At 43.8% G+C, this 17,384-nt stretch overlaps 1 protein-coding gene across 1 annotated transcript; it reads right to left on the bottom strand.

Moving 5' to 3' along the window:
- Positions 1–13,350: 13,350 nt before the first annotated feature.
- On the bottom strand, positions 13,351–14,433 carry FOXB1 (forkhead box B1). Its single transcript, XM_040226650.1, has one exon. It carries the CDS (start codon positions 14,431–14,433, stop codon positions 13,456–13,458), a length of 978 nt encoding a protein of 325 aa, XP_040082584.1. The 3' UTR covers positions 13,351–13,455.
- Between the last annotated feature and the right edge of the window lie 2,951 nt (positions 14,434–17,384).

The raw sequence follows: 17,384 nt of genomic DNA, 5'->3' as shown, positions 1-17,384 counted from the left end.
CAGTGTTCTCAATCCAATCACATCCAGCAAATAACTCAGCTGGGACAAGGCTGAGAGACTCCTAACACACAGCCAGCACAGAGCCCACTACCTAAATGTCTTTCCTAGGAGGCAGTTGTAACTGAAGCTGGTAGTCAAAGAGGAGGCCAGAGAGTTGGATGCAAACACCAAGACATACAATCTTCTTGAAAAGCTTGTTTCAGTTCAGTTCAGTCGCTCAGTCATGTCCGACTCTTTGTGACCCCATGAATCACAGCACGCCAGGCCTCCCTGTCCATCACCAACTCCCGGAGTTCACTCAGACTCACGTCCATCGAGTCGGTGATGCCATCCAGCCATCTCATCCTCGGTCGTCCCCTTCTCCTCCTGCCCCCAATCCCTCCCAGCATCAGAGTGTTTTCCAGTGAGTCAACTTTTCACATGAGATGGCCAAAGTACTGGAGTTTCAGCTTTAGCATCATTCCTTCCAAAGAAATCCCAGGGCTGATCTCCTTCAGAATGGACTGGTTGGATCTCCTTGCAGTCCAAGGGACTCTCAAGAGTCTTCTCCAGCACCACAGTTCAAAAGCATCAATTCTTCAGCACTCCGCCTTCTTCACAGTCCAACTCTCACATCCATACATGACCACTGGAAAATCCATAGCCTTGACTAGACGGACCTTAGTCGGCAAAGTAACGTCTCTGCTTTTGAATATGCTATCTAGGTTGGTCATAACTTTTCTTCCAAGGAGTAAGCGTCTTTTAATTTCATGGCTGCAGTCACCATCTGCAGTGATTTTGGAGCCCAGAAAAATAAAGTCTGACACTATTTCCACTGTTTGCCCATCTATTTCCCATGAAGTGATGGGACCAGATGCCATGATCTTAGTTTTCTGAATGTTGAGCTTTAAGCCAACTTTTTCTAGTAAAGTAATGCTCAAAATTCTCCAAGCCAGGCTTCAGCAATACATGAACCATGAATTTCCAGATGTTCAAGCTGGTTTTAGAAAAGGCAGAGGAACCAGAGATCAAATTGCCACATTCTCTGGATCATGGAAAAAGCAAGAGAGTTCCAGAAAAATATCTATTTCTGCTTTATTGACTATGCCAAAGCCTTTGACTGTGTGGATCACAATAAACTGTGGAAAATTCTGAAAGAGATGGGAATACCAGACCACCTGACCTGCCTCTTGAGAAACCTATGTGCAGGTCAGGAAGCAACAGTGAGAACTGGACATGGAACAACAGACTGGTTCCAAATAGGAAAAGGAGTACGTCAAGGCTGTATATTGTCACCCTGCTTATTTAACTTATATGCAGAGTACATCATGAGAAACGCTGGACTGGAAGAAGCATAAGCTGGAATCAAGATTGCCAGGAGAAATATCAATAACCTCAGATATGCAGATGACACCACCCTTATGGCAGAAAGTGAAGAGGAGCTAAAAAGCCTCTTGATGAAAGTGAAAGTGGAGAGTGAAAAAGTTGGCTTAAAGCTCAACATTCAGAAAAGCTTGTTTACAAGAGTATAAACACTAGGCCCCTGGTAGTTAGATTGTAAAAGATATGTGAGTACCCAAGCATACTTTTAGAAAGTATCACTGAAGTTTGAGCATTAAAAGCTCACTAAATGATCCCTTCATTATTTGGTTCCATCAGCAATAAATAAAATCATATTTACTGAGAAAGTTAAATCAGTCTTCTTTCTTCCCTTCCCCTCCTTCCCTCTCTTGCTCCTTTCCTTCTTTTTATCCCATTCTTTCTAAAATCACATTGAAATTACTAACCCCCTTCTGAGTTATGTTTTGATCTGACAGAGACTGCAAGGGAAGAAAAAGACACATAGGTTGGCTGTTTTCTTCTAACTACAAGAATACCTTCTTGCTTACAGTTTGTATTGGATCAGTTGCTTTTATTCCTAGAAGATCTGAATTAATTGTGGATGAATCCAGGTTGGTTCGTTATACCTTGAAGTCCTTTTTTTTTTTTTTTAAGGGGGTGAGGAGAGGCATGTGACAGTGTTCCATTGTGACTTTTTGGTGTCTGATCTGACTGAGATTGAAAGCAAAAGTTGTTGTGAGTTAGCATAGAGGGTTTGTTTTTTTTTAAGCTGCTCTGGGTCTTCATTGCTGCATGCAGCTGCTCTCTAGTTGCACTGAGCTGAGGCTACTCTTTGTTGCGATGCTTGGGTTTCTCATTGCAATGGTTTCTCTTGTTGCAGAGTACAGCTGTACACAAGCCAGCTTCAGTAGTCGAGGCATGTGGGCTCCACTGTGACTCTCAGACATTAGAGCACAGGCTCAGCAGTTGTGGCACTTGGGCTTAGTTGCTCTCCAGCATGTGGAATCTTCCCATCCAGGGGTCAAACTGTGCCTCCTGCATTGGCAAGCGGACTCTTATCCACTGCACCACCAGGGACATCCAAGGGTTGTTTTTGGTTTTTCGGTTCTATTGAAGGTGATCTCTCCCCTAGCCTTACCCCCCCACCCACTCCCAGCCCCGCATAAGTTAAATAGAACTTTGCTTAGGAAGAAAATGCAATTTAGTGAGTCATAACTCATAGTAAAGCTGGGAGGAGTAAGAGAAGTGACAAAAGAATAATTAGATTGGCAGCTGCAAAAATCCATCTTGTGTCTGAGCTAGTCGGCTTAAAGCCAGCAGAGGGTAACCCTCCTTCTCTCTCTGCAGACCTTAATGAGCTTGCTATATAGCCCTTGGGTCTGAGAACTTGTGTGTGTTCTGCTGCCTTCAGTAACAAAAGTATCCTTATTTTAAAGCAGCTTTTACTGAGAGTAGCTTGGGTATTGATACTGTTTCCTAGCTGAATAACCTTAGACAAATTAGTTAAATGCCCCATGCTTCAGTATTTTTATCTGTAAAATGGACATAGTAAAAATCTGTTACAATGGAATAATACTTGGCCATAAAAAGGAATGAAGTTGGGTCATTTGTAGTGATGTGGATGAACCTAGAGTCTGTCATACAGAGTGAAGTAAGTCAGAAAGAGAAAAATAAATATCATATATTACCATATAGAATCTAGAAAGATGATACAGATGTGCTTGTTTGTAGGGCAGGAGTAGAGATACAGATACAGAGAATCAACTTGTGGATACAGGGGAAGGGGAGGGCCAGATGAATTGAGAGAGTAGGATTGATACATATACACACTACCATGTATCAAACAGTTGCAGCAGATGGCATTATTTTGTTCTGTTTTATGGCTGAGTAACTTTCCATTGTGTATATGTACCTCAGTGTCTTTACTCATTCCTCTGTCAATGGACATTTAGATTGCTTCCATGTCCTGCTTGCTGTAAATAGTGCTGAACTGAACACTGGGATGCATGTCTTGTTTCAAATTATGTTTTCTCTGGGTATATGTCCAGGAATGGAACTGTAGGGTCATATGGTAGGTCTATTTTTAGTTTTTTAAAGAAACTTCATACTGTGTTCCCCATAGTGGCTCTGTGTCAATATATGTTCCCACCAACATTATAAGAGGGTTCCCTTTTCTTCACACCCTCTCTAGTATTTTTTGCTTGTAGATATTTTGATGATGGCTGTTCTGATCAGTATGAGGTGGTACCACACTGTAGTTTTTATTTCATTTCTCTAATAATTAATAATACCAAGCATCTTTTCATGTGCTTTTGACTATCTGTATGTCTTCTTTGGAGAAATGTCTATTTAGATCTTCCACCCATTTTTTTATTGTTTTATGTTGAGCTGCATGAGCTTTTCGTATATTTTAGAGATTAAACCCTTGTCAGTTGCTTTGATTGCAGATATTTTCTCCCGTTCTATGGGTTGTCAGGACAATTTTTAATGATGATTTTTACTTTACTATTTATCCGTCATTAACAATAATGATAACTTAAGTTTGCATGGCCCTTCAAAGTGCTTTCATCTGCTTTGCTCCTCTTGATCACTCAGACAAGCCTCAAAGGCTCACCTTATTCTCTTCTGAGAGAAGGGTAACAGAGAGAACTCGGGAGACTTGCTCAGAACCATTTAGGTGAAAGTAGAAGGAAATGGCAACCCACTCCAGTGTTCTTGCCTGGAGAATCCCAGGGACAGGGGAGCCTGGTGGGCTGCTGTCTATGGGGTCGCACAGAGTCGGACATGACTGAAGCGGCTTAGCAGCAGTAGCAGCAGGACTCAAATTAAGGTCTTCTGAGCAAAATAATCTTCTGGAAAGCTCTTGTTTATACATGTGATGCTGAGTGATATTTGTTGAATTGGATTAAGTGACACTGAGTTGAATTGGCTGGAACTAAATTAAAAGGAGGCGATGTGTTGGGGGACCCTTTGAAAGGACCGTGCTAGCAGAACCGTCAGATTTTCATCCAGCTTCTCTTCCTCCCAGCCCTCCTCTGTCCCTCCCCTTATGTCTCTCCTCGCATTGTTAAGTGAGCCAAGCTGAAGGCAGGCGTGATCAACTCAGGAGATGGTAGTTGGCTTGGTTGGCATGGTTTGGGAACTACAGATGAGTAGTTGTGAACAAATTCATTTGGTTCCATGATTTTTTCCCACCAAAAAGCATTGATTCCAATTCAAGAGATTATCTCCACCTTAGTCACAAGTTATGGCACTCTCTCTGCTTGTTTTTCTCCCTGGGTCCACTCCAGGCTGCCTGGATGTTCTTCAACTGACAAGCACCCCATCGGCACCTGTGTCATATCTCACAGAGCGTGAAGCCACTTGACTAAAAACAAATAAGACCTGGAGGACCTAGAGTGGAGAAATCAGACATGAAAGAGTCATATAAGAAAGGTTGAAATGAAACGCTGTGTTAACTAGACAAAATCAGAAGCCAGATTCCTTGGCCATCACCACCCCAGGGGACCCTTCCTGCCATTTCCCACCTTGAGAATTAGCATCTCACAGCTGCTGAAGAAATGACATAGTAACACCTGCTGTGAGCCTGGACCCTCTACACCAGGGGTCCCCAAGCTCTGGGATCTAATTCTGGTGATCTGAGGTGGTACTGACGTGATAATAGAAATTAAAGTGCACAGTAAATGTAATGCACTTGAATAATTCCAAAACCATCTCCTCCACCCCAGTCTGTAGAAAAACTGTCTTCCTTGAAACTAGTTCCTGATGCCGAAAAGGTTGGGGACTGCTGCTCTAGCCTCCTGGCAGTCTGCTGGAGGACCACTTGTTTACAATGTCAAGAGGGTATCTCAGGGTTATGGAATGGTTCAGACTTGAGGGTGGATCCCTTTCTCCTCAGACCTGGGACTAAACAGTGACCATTCCTTCTAGTTACTCGAAGTACCCCCCAGGCCCCCTTCAAAGAGCTACAGCTTGTCATGCTTTCTATACTGCCTTACAATGAGGTGAGCTTACATTATCAGATAAAAGCCTTCATTTTGATAATGTCAGTACTTCTGTGATTTCTAATTTTTTGTTGCGTTGATTTGGCCTTGGTGGTAGGACTGATTTTTTTTTTTACTTTCAGAACTTGAAGAAATGTATCAGTGGGATTCATCAAATGAATAAAATAATTGACTTATCTGGAATCTCTCTGGACTTTTCCAACTCTAACATTCAGTGTCTTCATGATTCTTTCAGTATCTTTGTGATTCTAAGTCCAGCAGTATTGCTCTAGGTCAAGGGCAGAGAGCAATGGAAATGTAAGAACTGAAGCAGAATCCTAAATTAAATCACATTATTGAATTTGCAAGGAGCTGTTAGGAAATTCCACATGTCAGTGTTAATGTATTTTACATCATAGTTAGGTATAAAGACTCACTGCAATGGTCTTTGTAAAACTAGCAAATCAAACAGACAAACAAAAAAGCAAACCTAAAATGATTCAAAATGCCCATCAGGAGAATTCATTTAGTTGGCAGGCTATACAACCATTAAAACTGATGGTTATGAATATTATATATTCTCATGTTATAAAAACATGAGAAAAAGTGAGATATACAAAGCTATATATACTGGTTATAATTATGGAAAATATTGAGAAGAGAAACTGGTTATTTTAATATATGAATACGAACATATAGAAAAAACACTTCTATTACAGAGTTGTAATATTTTTACAGTAAAGTCTAAATTTCTAAATAAAATAGAACAAAAGCAAATACACATTGAGAAATCAATATAAATCTCTTCATAAGCACCACCATTTCTCAGTGCAGTGAGATTCCAAGTAATTATTTTATGTGATTTATTCAGCATCTGTCATTTTAAGAATTGGATAATGTTTGGCTCCAAAGCAAAGAATAATTAGCAATATAATTAATCAAATTGGTGTTTATATTTCTATGTCAAAGTTAATCATTTTCATTTTCTTGTTTTATGGGAGGAGTTTGCCTTTTATTAAAGCTAATAGCATCCAAAGTATTGCAAATGCATTTCAAAGGTTTAAATTGTACAAACTTAGTATCACAGCTGAAATGTCCAGTCAGTGCTCTCACTTACTACTGACACCTGGAACAAAGGCAAAGCATTTTTACTTAAACTAAGGAGACTGCACTCATAACTCCCATTCATTCAGCATTATTCCTCTGTGTTAGGGACAGGAATCATGGCATATATACCATCTGGACTGATGAGATAGTCATCAAATTTCATCCTTGTCTGTTGTTCCTTACTCTCCCCTGCTGTCTCCCTCCCCACCAACATACACACAAGGATGAGAATGCTTAACATCTTCCAGGAAGTCACAGAAATATAAGATGCAGACTGACTCATCCATTGAACATGGAGTGTTGGATAGTCATTTGTCAGTTTTTTTCATCCAATATGAAATCACATCAGGAATCTTGAGACAGACCATTATTTCAGGTTATTGTTGTGGCTGTTTTGTAGCTGACATAAAATATCACAGCAACCAGGGTGATAGGGAACTTTGCAATGATCAGTTTATTGAAACAGTTATAGATAGACCTTTAGTCTGTCTATCAAACATATGTAAATAAATAATATATATGTTGGGATTTCCGAGTGAGCAGACCCTTGCAGCTCTGTCTTTTGCTATGGCAAATCTTGTGGGGTAGTTGAAATGCTCAGTGTTTCCCTGTTGTGTGAAACCATTCTTGGCTGTAATGTCTCTCCAAGGAGCTGCTCTAATTAATGTAAAACACTCTAGATACTACTTCATAAATACTAAGCTCCCTCTAAGTGGCACAAAATTAAGATCCTCTATTGAACAGTTTCTCTATATGCTCCTGTGTGCTGGAATCATGGACCAATGCATTGTATTTCAGAAAGGAGGGGAGAGAAATCATTAGTAAAAGCAGAGTTTGGAAACACGTATTTCTGCAAACCAACACTTCTTTCTGCACTTACAGTGTACCTTAGTAAGCCCAGTCAACAGGGAACACTCTGGGGAAGAAATTATTTGAGTAAATAAAAATATACAGTCTGTAAAACATGAATCAGAATCACAGTGTCTCCAAACAACAGATATTTAAAGAATGCTTTTTATCTGTGAGCTTCAGCTGCTCTAATTAATGCTCTGAGTTTGTTCCTTCAAAAGCTTGCAACTGATTTGACATCGGTTATTTGCAGACACAGGCAAAAGGAGGCTGCCTCCAAAGAACCTTTTGTCCATATATTCTTGAAAATTTCTGGAAGGAAAGTCTTCTAAGGAAGGCTTTATTTAACCAATTATAATTGTTTCATGGATGTTTCCTGATACCGTTCTTATTTTACCATTCTGATCAGTTTATTGCTTATTATCACTTACAGTGAGTTTGATAGCTTATGGTTATGAAACAGCCAGCTATCTCTTCAGTGTCTTTTATGTAGCTGTAGGTCTGGGCTATCTCCTGTCCTCTGCTCCAGACAGCAGTCCCACAAATTAAATGAAAAATAGTGTCAAATATGACCTAACAAATCTCTAAGCTAAAAAGAAAAGCATTCAAGCTTTGGATGTATCTGGAAAAAGTGCCAGACACATTTAAAAAATCCAGTAAAAACCCCTCCCTATACTTCCTGCTTCAAGTTTTAGGAAAACTGGTTCATTTCTCTGCAGTCACATCTCAAAAGAAAAGAAACCTCCTGCTTTATTTTTCCCTGCTCTGTCTCTGGAAGAAGCTCAAACAGCCAATGTAAGCTTTCTAAGGTGCTGACAACATAAAAATCTGTAAAGTTCGTCAAAACAAAACTATCAGCCATTGAAGACGCAGGACAGAAGTATCTCTACAAGATTATCTCAGTTAACACAGACACATGCGGCTTTTTCCCACCCCACCCCACTCCACCCGGGAATGGGATATAAAAATATAAGAAGATCCAACTTGAAAAATCTAATCAAAGAATATCTCATCTCTTGATTTTTACTTAACAAATTTACAGTCACTGTGCTCAGATAGGGTAGCTATCAGAAAGTGTGTATGTATGCACGTGCGTATGTGGGAGAGACAGAGAAAGAACAGTACTGAGTGGGTGAGGTTGAAAGCTGAGCTTTCAAGTCTGTTGTGACACCACTGACCAGATATTAGTTGAAAGAAGAAAACTGGATGACCCAGATGTGATTCTGGTCTTTGAAAACAAGCCATTTATATAATTCGTGCCAAGCAGGGAGGTAAGAGGCTAGGAGATGTGTGTGATCTACTGATGTTTATAATGGTGTAGATAAAGATTTGTTTAAATCAAAGTTACTATCTTAGACCCGAGTGTCAGTTGACCACCAGGAGCTCCCTGAGACTCCTGAGGCCCACGTAGTGACCCCCACTCACGGTCTTCCCCTCCCCCAGTTTTCAGAAGCCAGAGGATGCCTGCTGCATCTTGCACTGTAGTGCAAACAGATCTCCGCAAAGAGAGAGGAAGATAAAGTGAATTTAAATTCCAAAGGGGTTCCAGTGCTGGTTTCCTAGTCCCCGAGTCAGCAATGTGTTTGTGAAAATTCAGCCTTTTTGTCTCCCAGTAAAAAGGAGCTAAATCTACATCGGTGGCCCAGTCTCGGGTTGCTATTCTTTGCATTTTCTATTCGAGTGAATGAGAGTGAATGAAGTGGCCGGGACCCTTCATTTGATCTACTCAATTGCATAAAGTGACAGAATTCTAATATATTTGTTTAATGCTCTTCAATGGGCTTTCACTTTTTTGCTTGCAAATGAAGCAAAGTTTCATCCCCCTTTAACACCGGGACATATTTCATAACTCAGGCCGTGGTTTGAAGTGATCTTGAGAGGAGTTTTAGATTCAAAAAGTGGGAAATAAAGAAACAGATGTGAAGTTATTGTAAATTCCTAGAGTGGGCTCTGGGGCTATTGTGCCCCCACGGCGGGCGGTCCAAGGGCTGTGCCTTTCATGCTGTAATTGAAACATATTAATTAGATAATTTGTTGTTAGTTTAAACGAAACAAATGCATCCCTTTTGAGGCTTCACAGCTGGTGGGTTGGATTGTTTTTGTTTTGTTTTTGTTTGGGTGTCTCTGTGTATATGTGGCTTTAGGAGAAAAAAATTAATTGACATTTATATTAAGAATTGGAGAACAGATTCTGATCCTGTTGTTACTTAAATGGATACCTTTTTACAAAGGGAGTTTCCATTTGCAAAAGTATAAACCCTCCCTGAACCACCGCCCCCCCAATCTGGCATAAACTAATGTAAAACCTTCTGTTAGAAGCACTCCCCTTGGATGCTTTCTCCCTCCCACCTACCACTTGAGCACCTGGCCAGATTTATGCTTCCAGGACACTCAATGTTCTCATCTATTTTAAAGGAATTAAGCTCGCTGCTGTAATATTTAAGCCATTCCAAGGATCATTTACTAGCACCGCTTCTGCTTCTCAAAACCCCCAGCCCAGGCAATAGAAACAGTGAGAACTTCAACAGCTTCTCTCTCTCTCTCTCTCTCTCTCTCACAAAACTCATGCATTGTGTAAGCATTTCCCCAAATCACAGAGAAAGCCACTTAAAAACAGTTGAGCACAGAAGCATGCAAAACACCAAAAGTAACAGAAGAGTCCAATTTTCAAATAAAAAACCTAAATTTTAAAAAATCAATATTGTCCAAATTTACAAAATAGAAAATAATATAGCTTAACGCCATTCTTTGGGTGAGATCCCTAACATATACACCTTACAGCATGGGGTTGTCTTTTCCAGTTTTATTTTAAAGCTATGTGTATTGACTTTGGACTTGGGCCAGGTGAAAAGATTTAACATGACAAAGAAAGCCATTGAAGGTATGGAAGTTATAAACTTCCTTATTTGTGGGGTACTTCAGCTCAACTGGGTGCAAGTCTCAAAGCTGGAGTTGGAGTGGGATGGAGGCCTGTGTGTTTGGGCTGCCTTTGGACTCCTGATGAAGGTCAAAATATCATCAATGGATTTTTTACTTTACTCATTCAACTTCGTCTGAGAAAAGATGCCTGCAGTGGTGAAAGGAGGACTCACAATGCCGAAGTTATTTCATTCTTTGCAATACACCATGACGAACTTAACAGCTGAAAAGCACATTTTCAAATGCTGACTTGAAATCAGTCCTTTGCTAAAAATCAGAAATAGGACCTGCATCTTATTTCCCTCTGTTTATTAAATGTGTATATGTACACTTCACTTGCCTCTAAATTCTATTGCTGCTACTAGGAAGAGCATTTTACCTATGTAAGCTGAAAATTTAGAAAACGTTTGAGGCCCATGTTAGCCCTTTATGCTCCCTTCATTCGCAGTTCAAATGCAGTGTTAGTGAATTCCAGGAGATTAGAATATTCCTGAGATGGCTTTTAATTTTATTTTGCAGAAAGTAGTGCAAATGGTATTTCATTTTTTTTTAAACTGTAGATGATTTCTGCTTGGGAACAAAGTTTCAAGAGTCTCCTGGCCCAGGGTGGATAAGTTTTCCAGGCTTTCTTTAGCTGATCGTGTTGATATAATTGTGAATTGGGCTTGATGAATGAGTTTAGTTGTCCCCTGTCTGACGAGCTTTAGTGGCTTCATGCATTTTAATCAGTCCAATGATTCATTTATTTTCCACCCTTTTTTTTTTTTTTGGCTGTGTGTGGGATCCTTCCTTTAAAAAAAAAAAAGTCACAACAGGATTAATTATCCTTTGCATTAATCCTAATTTTCTTTTTCAGATAACCCTCTGAATATATAAAGGTCGCAGGTGCTAAGGGTTCTCCTAGTGGAGTATAGTCATGATGATTTCTGGGTGGGTTTCTCTGTGTTGCACAAGGTCTCTTGTTTAATCATTTTACACAGTAAAGTGTTAATCACCATTTAAGTTTGTCTTTGTCTTGTAACTTCATTAGTTGAATACACACCTCACTCTGGAAATATGGTGACCCCTTCAATAAAGTTTTAATTGGCCTTGAGCCATACATTCTTGGCAAACTTTAATTCTCTGCAAAAATCTGAAGTAAAAGCAAATACTTACAGGCAGGTATTTAACTTCATTCATTTCTTTAAAATAAATGCACCAAGCATTATTTTCCCAGATGAAGGATTAAAGAGAAATCTATTCAGTTAAAAGTGAACAGGTTTCTTGACAAGCTAGGTGGACTTTTAAGCAATTCTGAAAAAGAAAATTTCAACAACTGGAATAATTTAAAGGACCAAGGAAATGAAGGGTCACTGCAAATAGGTGTATCAGAATATAAATATTGAGTAAGCAAGTTTGCTTTCAAGTTCTTTATCTCCATATCGCCTCTACCTGGTTTCAATAGAAGCCATATATTCATATAACTACTATTTTGTAAAATGTATGTTTTAAGATAGACAAAATAAATATAAAGTACTTTTTTTTTTCACTAACAGTTTCTCTTTCAGCACTGCACGTGTGCACCTGATCTATACTAGAAAATAGACTATTTCAACTCTCTCTCTGGGCAAATGTCTTCAAGAGTTCATCTGAATAATTTATCCCCTGGTCTGCAAGTGCATAAGAGGAGGTTTGTTTTAAAAATAAGTTATGAAAATGACAAACTACTCAGACAATGAATTGCAGAAAGCATGCTTAGAGAAGCACTACATCTATCTTTGGTAGAGTTATTGTTTGTAGCAACTTTTCAAAAACACACACAACTAAAATTTGAATTTACATATTTTAATGAGAAAATATTATTTGGACTAGGTTCATAATTTAATGTAGACACCTTTTTAAAATTCTTTGTCTTAAAACAGGCATGCTGGGAACAAGAACATCAATATTTAAAACGCCATGCTAATTCTGTACAGGGAGGGAGAGAAAATGAAAGGTAACGGTGGTACAGCTCTGATGACACTACAACTTTTTTTTTAACTTAAGCAGGTCACACCAGAACAACAGTTTGTTTTCCAGCAAATTACCTAAGATTCTAAAGGAATATAGCAAACAAAAGTGCATTTTACACAGTGTATAATCATTCCTATTCACAATCATTTACATCTCTTTGCAGCCCTTGAGCTTCTTGAAAAAGTTCCTGTAGCAAACAGAAAGACTTGTCCATGGGAGACCTATCCGGTGACACCTCCTTCGTGTTACCAGTCAGCTTATCTAAGTTCTTCTAGGGTTGCCCTTGATGGTTTCTTAGTTTGGACTTATTTCATTTTCTTTTTTTCCTTCCAACAATAAAATAAATAGTTAAAAAGGTCTCTAAGTAATCGGAAAGTTAACATCCTAATTAACTTTCCCATACCCACCCCTTCCCTCCCCTAAACCTGGCCAGAAATGCGGAGTAAACATTCACATTACAACAGGTACTTGTAAAGTGGGCTTTGCCCGCTCGCCCGCCAAAGCAGTACGGATTCAAGTTCACTGTTGACGTTTTACCGGGCGCTTTGTAAACATACAAGGTTACTTTTACTTTTATTTTGTTTGTGTTGAGGACAAACGTCTCCTTCCCAGCTTGGTAGCCTCTCCCCTAAACTCCCAGCACCAGGAGCCTCTGGCAGAAAACAAAACCCAAAATAAAAAAACTGCAGAAGCCGCGGAAGCAGGGCCGCTTCTCAGGGAAGCTGTGGTCCGCCCAGCCCCTGCCGGATGGGCGGAGGCGAGTGGGGTAGGAAGTTAGTGGTCCCTTTTCGCGGCAGATTTCCAGGACGTAAACAGAGATCTGGCTCTCCGCTGGGTGGCTGCAGCCCTTAGGGGAGATATGTTCCAGGAAACCTCGGAGACGGTTTCTCTGGGCTTGGAGCTAACGGCGCCGTGTCCAGAGCCTCGCGGATCCGGGCCGAACGAACACGCGCTCCTCTCCGAGGCGGCAGGAGGCAGGAACTCCCCTGCCTCTTCACCGGGAGAGGGTTTCGGGGCCCCGGGCATGGGACGACTTGGCTCAGGCGTTCCCTGCCTTTCCCTCTTGGGGGCGAGGACAACTCCCACGCGCGCCTCCTAGCCCATCTGCAAGTTTGTGTTTCGTTTCCTGGGTCCAAAACAAAAGTTCTCACGGGGAAGAGAGGGTTGGCCGAAGGTGAAATGGACAAATTAGGGTGTCCCAAGTCGAGGAGGGCAAGACTGGGAGCCGGGGGAGGCGAGTGAGCTGGCGGGGAGGGGAACAAGACGGGGCGCCGGCCTCTGCGGGTCAGTGCACCGCCACTGAGTGCAAGGCGGAGGCCGGGCTGGTGAGCGTTTCGCTGGGAGTAGCGGGGCTGCTTTGGCTGGTGGCTGTTTGAGAGGACGTGGGGCTAAGCGAGGGCGGCGAGTTCGAGAGCAAGGTGGGGATGGGTGCAGGCAGCGCGGGCAGGGCAGGCACTGCGGCCGGTGTGGGCTTGATGGGCACGGGGATGGCGGGCAGTGTCTGGCCCGCTGCGTGACACAGAGGCTTCAGTGGCACACCGTAGGCGCTGTAATCGCCACTTGCCATGGAGATGGGGGTAGCTGAATCGATCATGCCTGCGGAACCGTACACGTGTGGCCAGCCGGTGCCCAGCGAGCTGCCCATCGTAGTCAACTGGTTGGGGAGCGGGTAGGCGGCGGGCACTGGCTGCATGGCGGAGAAGGCCAGCCCCCCAGGCATCTTGTACTCGCGTGCGATGATATTCTCGATTGCAAAGGGATGCTTGAAGCCTGAGGGCTGCGCCACGCCGCCCAGGTTGTAGGCGGCCGTGGGCATCTGCGGCAGGTGCGTGCCCGAGGCGGCCAGCGCGCTCAGGCGCAGCTTGGCCTGCTGCTGCAGGTACTGCGCGGCGTCAGCGGGCTTGCTGGGCGCCAGGTGGTCCGACTTGAGCACCTTGAAGCGCTTGCGGCGCCTCAGGAAGCTGCCGTTCTCGAACATGTCCCCGCAGCTGGGGTGCAGCGCCCAGAAGCTGCCCTTGCCAGGCTGGTCTGGCCGCCGCGGGATCTTAATGAAGCAGTCGTTGAAGGAGAGGTTGTGGCGCAGGCTGTTCTGCCAGCGCTGCGTGTTCTCCCGATAGTAGGGGAAGCGGTCCATGATGAACTTGTAGATTTCGCTCAACGGCAGCATCTTCTCTGGCGAGCTCTGGATGGCCATGGCGGTTAGCGATATGTATGAGTAGGGCGGCTTCTGGTCGCTATACGTGTTGCGGCCCGGCCGAGGCATCTTCTTCTTTGCCCCCTCCTAGCTCTGGGTCCGCGCGGGCCTGCTCGGATCTGGGAAGGGGGAAAGATAAGCGGGGGAGGGAGGAGGACGTGGATGCACAGACGAGGGCAACCAGGCCAAGAACAGACTTCGGGGGTGGCGCAAGTAGGGGGCTTTGGCGCTGGATCAGCCAGAGTCTAAGCTCTTCAGCCACCAACTTTGTGTGTCGAGTGGGACGCAACCAGGGGGCGCGGGAAAGGAAGCCGGCGAGCGGCGTGAGGGTAGCCTGGAAGTAAGCCCGGACCTGGAGCGGGAACTGGGGGTAGAGATGCAACCGTGAGCCGCTCACCTTAAAGTTGCCCCAAGTTGCGCGTCCGCATCCGGGATGGCGCTGCTGCTCGCCTTGTCCCTCCCGGCGCGCAGCCAGGGCGCAGTGTCCAGGTTCCGCTGGGCTCCGTACGTCTCTGAGCCCAACAGCTCAGCCCCGCAGCGCCCCGCGCCGCCCGGTCCCTGGCGCTTCTGGCCGTGCGCTCCGCGGGTGGCCGAGCTCGGCTGCGGAGTTCCGGCGCGGACGCTCGCAGCAGCGGCCTCGGGGCTCCGGAGGGCGCTGCTCTGGGCTCCGCAGCTCCGCTGAGCTAGGTAGCTGCCTCCATGTCCTCCCTCGAACCATCTGATAGTTTTAAGCGGTGACAGGAGCAGAAAAGACCCCCGTAGCGGTGCTTCATTAATGTGCCACTTCTTAGCTATCATATGACAATCGCCTTGGGAGGAGGAGGAAGAGGAGGGGGAGCGGGGGATGCAGAGGGAGGGGACTGAGCGAGAGGGAAAGAGCCTGGCCAGCTCTGGTTTCTTTCACACCTATTTACATGGACACCTTGGCCAATAGGAATCACTTCCAGCTCAAGACTGGGCGAGGGGGAAGAGCCTCTGCCACCGGTGGGAGCAGGACGCGCTGGCCAGGGTGCGCGGTGTGAAGGTATGGGGTGGTAGCGGCGGAAGCAGGGGTACAGGCTACAGGCGACCACTCACATTCACAGACGGAGCTGCTGCGCAGATGGTATTTGACATGGAAATTGCTTGGCTATTGGGGTATTTTGTTTCCTTTGCAGTGTATCGGGTTTGTATTGTTGGCTAACTTCAGGCACAGCTTTCCCCTGAAGCAGACCCTTTCCCTGCGCTTGGCATTACCCGGGAATGGTTACATGGGTTATTGTAATGAAAATACGTCCTTCCCCTAGTCCTCCGAGAGGCAGGTCAAAGTTTGATTTGACCTTCCTAGGCTGCTTCCTTAACGCGGCACAGTGGGTGTGTAGCTTTAAGCGAGGATTTTAAAATTAAAAAAAAAAACAACAAAACTATCGGACAGCCCCGTGTAAAAGCCCATTTTGAATCTAAGTGTATCGGCCAAATATAAAAAATTAAAATAGTGTATCTGGGCAAATAAGCAAGGTCTTCACTTTAAAAGTCCTCCAGGAGTCTGGTTGGAGGCTCTGGGGCTGTTTGGGAAGACGGTGCAGAGACCTGGGGAGGGCCTGAGTTTGGTTTACACAGTTGTCTCTTGCTTTCCGCAGGTGGTTTAAAAGAGGAGTAAGGGTGGGCTGAAAGTTTGCATTTTACAGCTGAAACTTTCTCCCCATCCCCCCTTTTTTACATAGAAAAAAGTTATGTAGGGTTTAGAGGGCCCAGCAAAAAAAGCTGCCTGCAGCCCCACTAAAACTGCACTACCTTCTAGATTTGCAAAGAACCAGATTTTCCTTTTTTGGAGAGGAGAGGATGGGGATGTGCCTAGGATCACCCTGCCTACTGTGGGTAACTGGTTTCCTTCAGTTTGGATTCATCTCTGGAGAGTCAGTGAATTATTATTATCATTATCATCGTTGTCACCATCATCATCAAACTGCTATAAAATAGTGAGTTAACCCTGCCCGCTTGCATGCCATCTACAAATGTAGATGCTAGGCATTCCCACTGGTTTCTGCACATTCTCTAACCTTTATGGTTTTCAAACGAAATTTCTACTCTCTTGTTTTTAAAAACTCAGTACCTGTAGCCCACAATAAATCATCTTCAGTCTGGAAATATGAGAACTTTTTTTTTTTTTTGGCAGGAGGAGGATGAAGTGGTGGTGAGAGATTTCTGGGTGTGACGTTTTGACAGTCAGTGATATTAGAGCATTATTAGTGTAGCTGTTTGGGGTTAGCATAAAAAAGGATCTTTAAACATGCATGCACGTGTGTGCACTGCACATGCGGACACGCATACACATGCACACACCTTCCATTAACCATAGTTTCGGAGGTGGTCAATAACTCACCAAAACATAACTTAAACACGGTGAATTTAGGAGATTAAACAATTTCATTAATATTGAAATGGCCCTCGCGTCTGGGCTGCCTTGCTTGAGATGCAAGCGCACGTTTTTCAATATTAACAGAAGTGCTTGAAGAAAAGAATAATGTCACCTTCTTAATTCAGAAAAAAATAACCAGGAGGAGGAGGTGGGTACTCAGGGGTGGGGGAGGGATGCTGACCTGTCTCTGGGGCACTACTGGAGAAAGGCTGACAAACCCTCTACAGATAAACCAGTTGGACCCAAGAGGAACCTCTGCGGAGGTTGGGTTGGAGGCAGTGGTCTTGCCGGAATTGCAGCACGCTTCAGCTCCTAAGGAGGTGCAGCGTTTGAGGGGTTTCTTGGCGTGGCCAGGACAGGCTCCAGGGTCCTGAGATAGGAGCCTAGAAAGCTTAGGAGCTTGAGGGACCCGCTGATAACTAGTAGTGAGGGCTTGTGTTTTCCAGACTGAAAGGCTTTGGTCCAGTTTTCTTGCTTCAGAAGACAACTGGAATCCGAGGTACAAGGAGGGCAAGGCAGAAGCCCTTCTGGGAGGGAGAGGTACTAGCATGGAAGCCTCTAATAATTTTTAGGATCCTTTAAGAAAATACGTATACACACACACACACACACACACACACAC

The sequence above is a fragment of the Oryx dammah genome, unplaced genomic scaffold (genome assembly GCF_014754425.2).
Source record: "Oryx dammah isolate SB20612 unplaced genomic scaffold, SCBI_Odam_1.1 HiC_scaffold_26, whole genome shotgun sequence".
NCBI lineage: Eukaryota > Metazoa > Chordata > Mammalia > Artiodactyla > Bovidae > Oryx > Oryx dammah.
The sequence above is the reverse complement of the archived record's forward strand: the minus strand, read 5'-3'. Positions and strand labels throughout refer to the sequence as shown.

Bases quoted from the DNA above. Each gene is read 5' to 3' on its own strand.
- FOXB1 (XM_040226650.1), bottom strand. From the start codon at position 14,433: ATGCCTCGGCCGGGCCGCAACACGTATAGCGACCAGAAGCCGCCCTAC.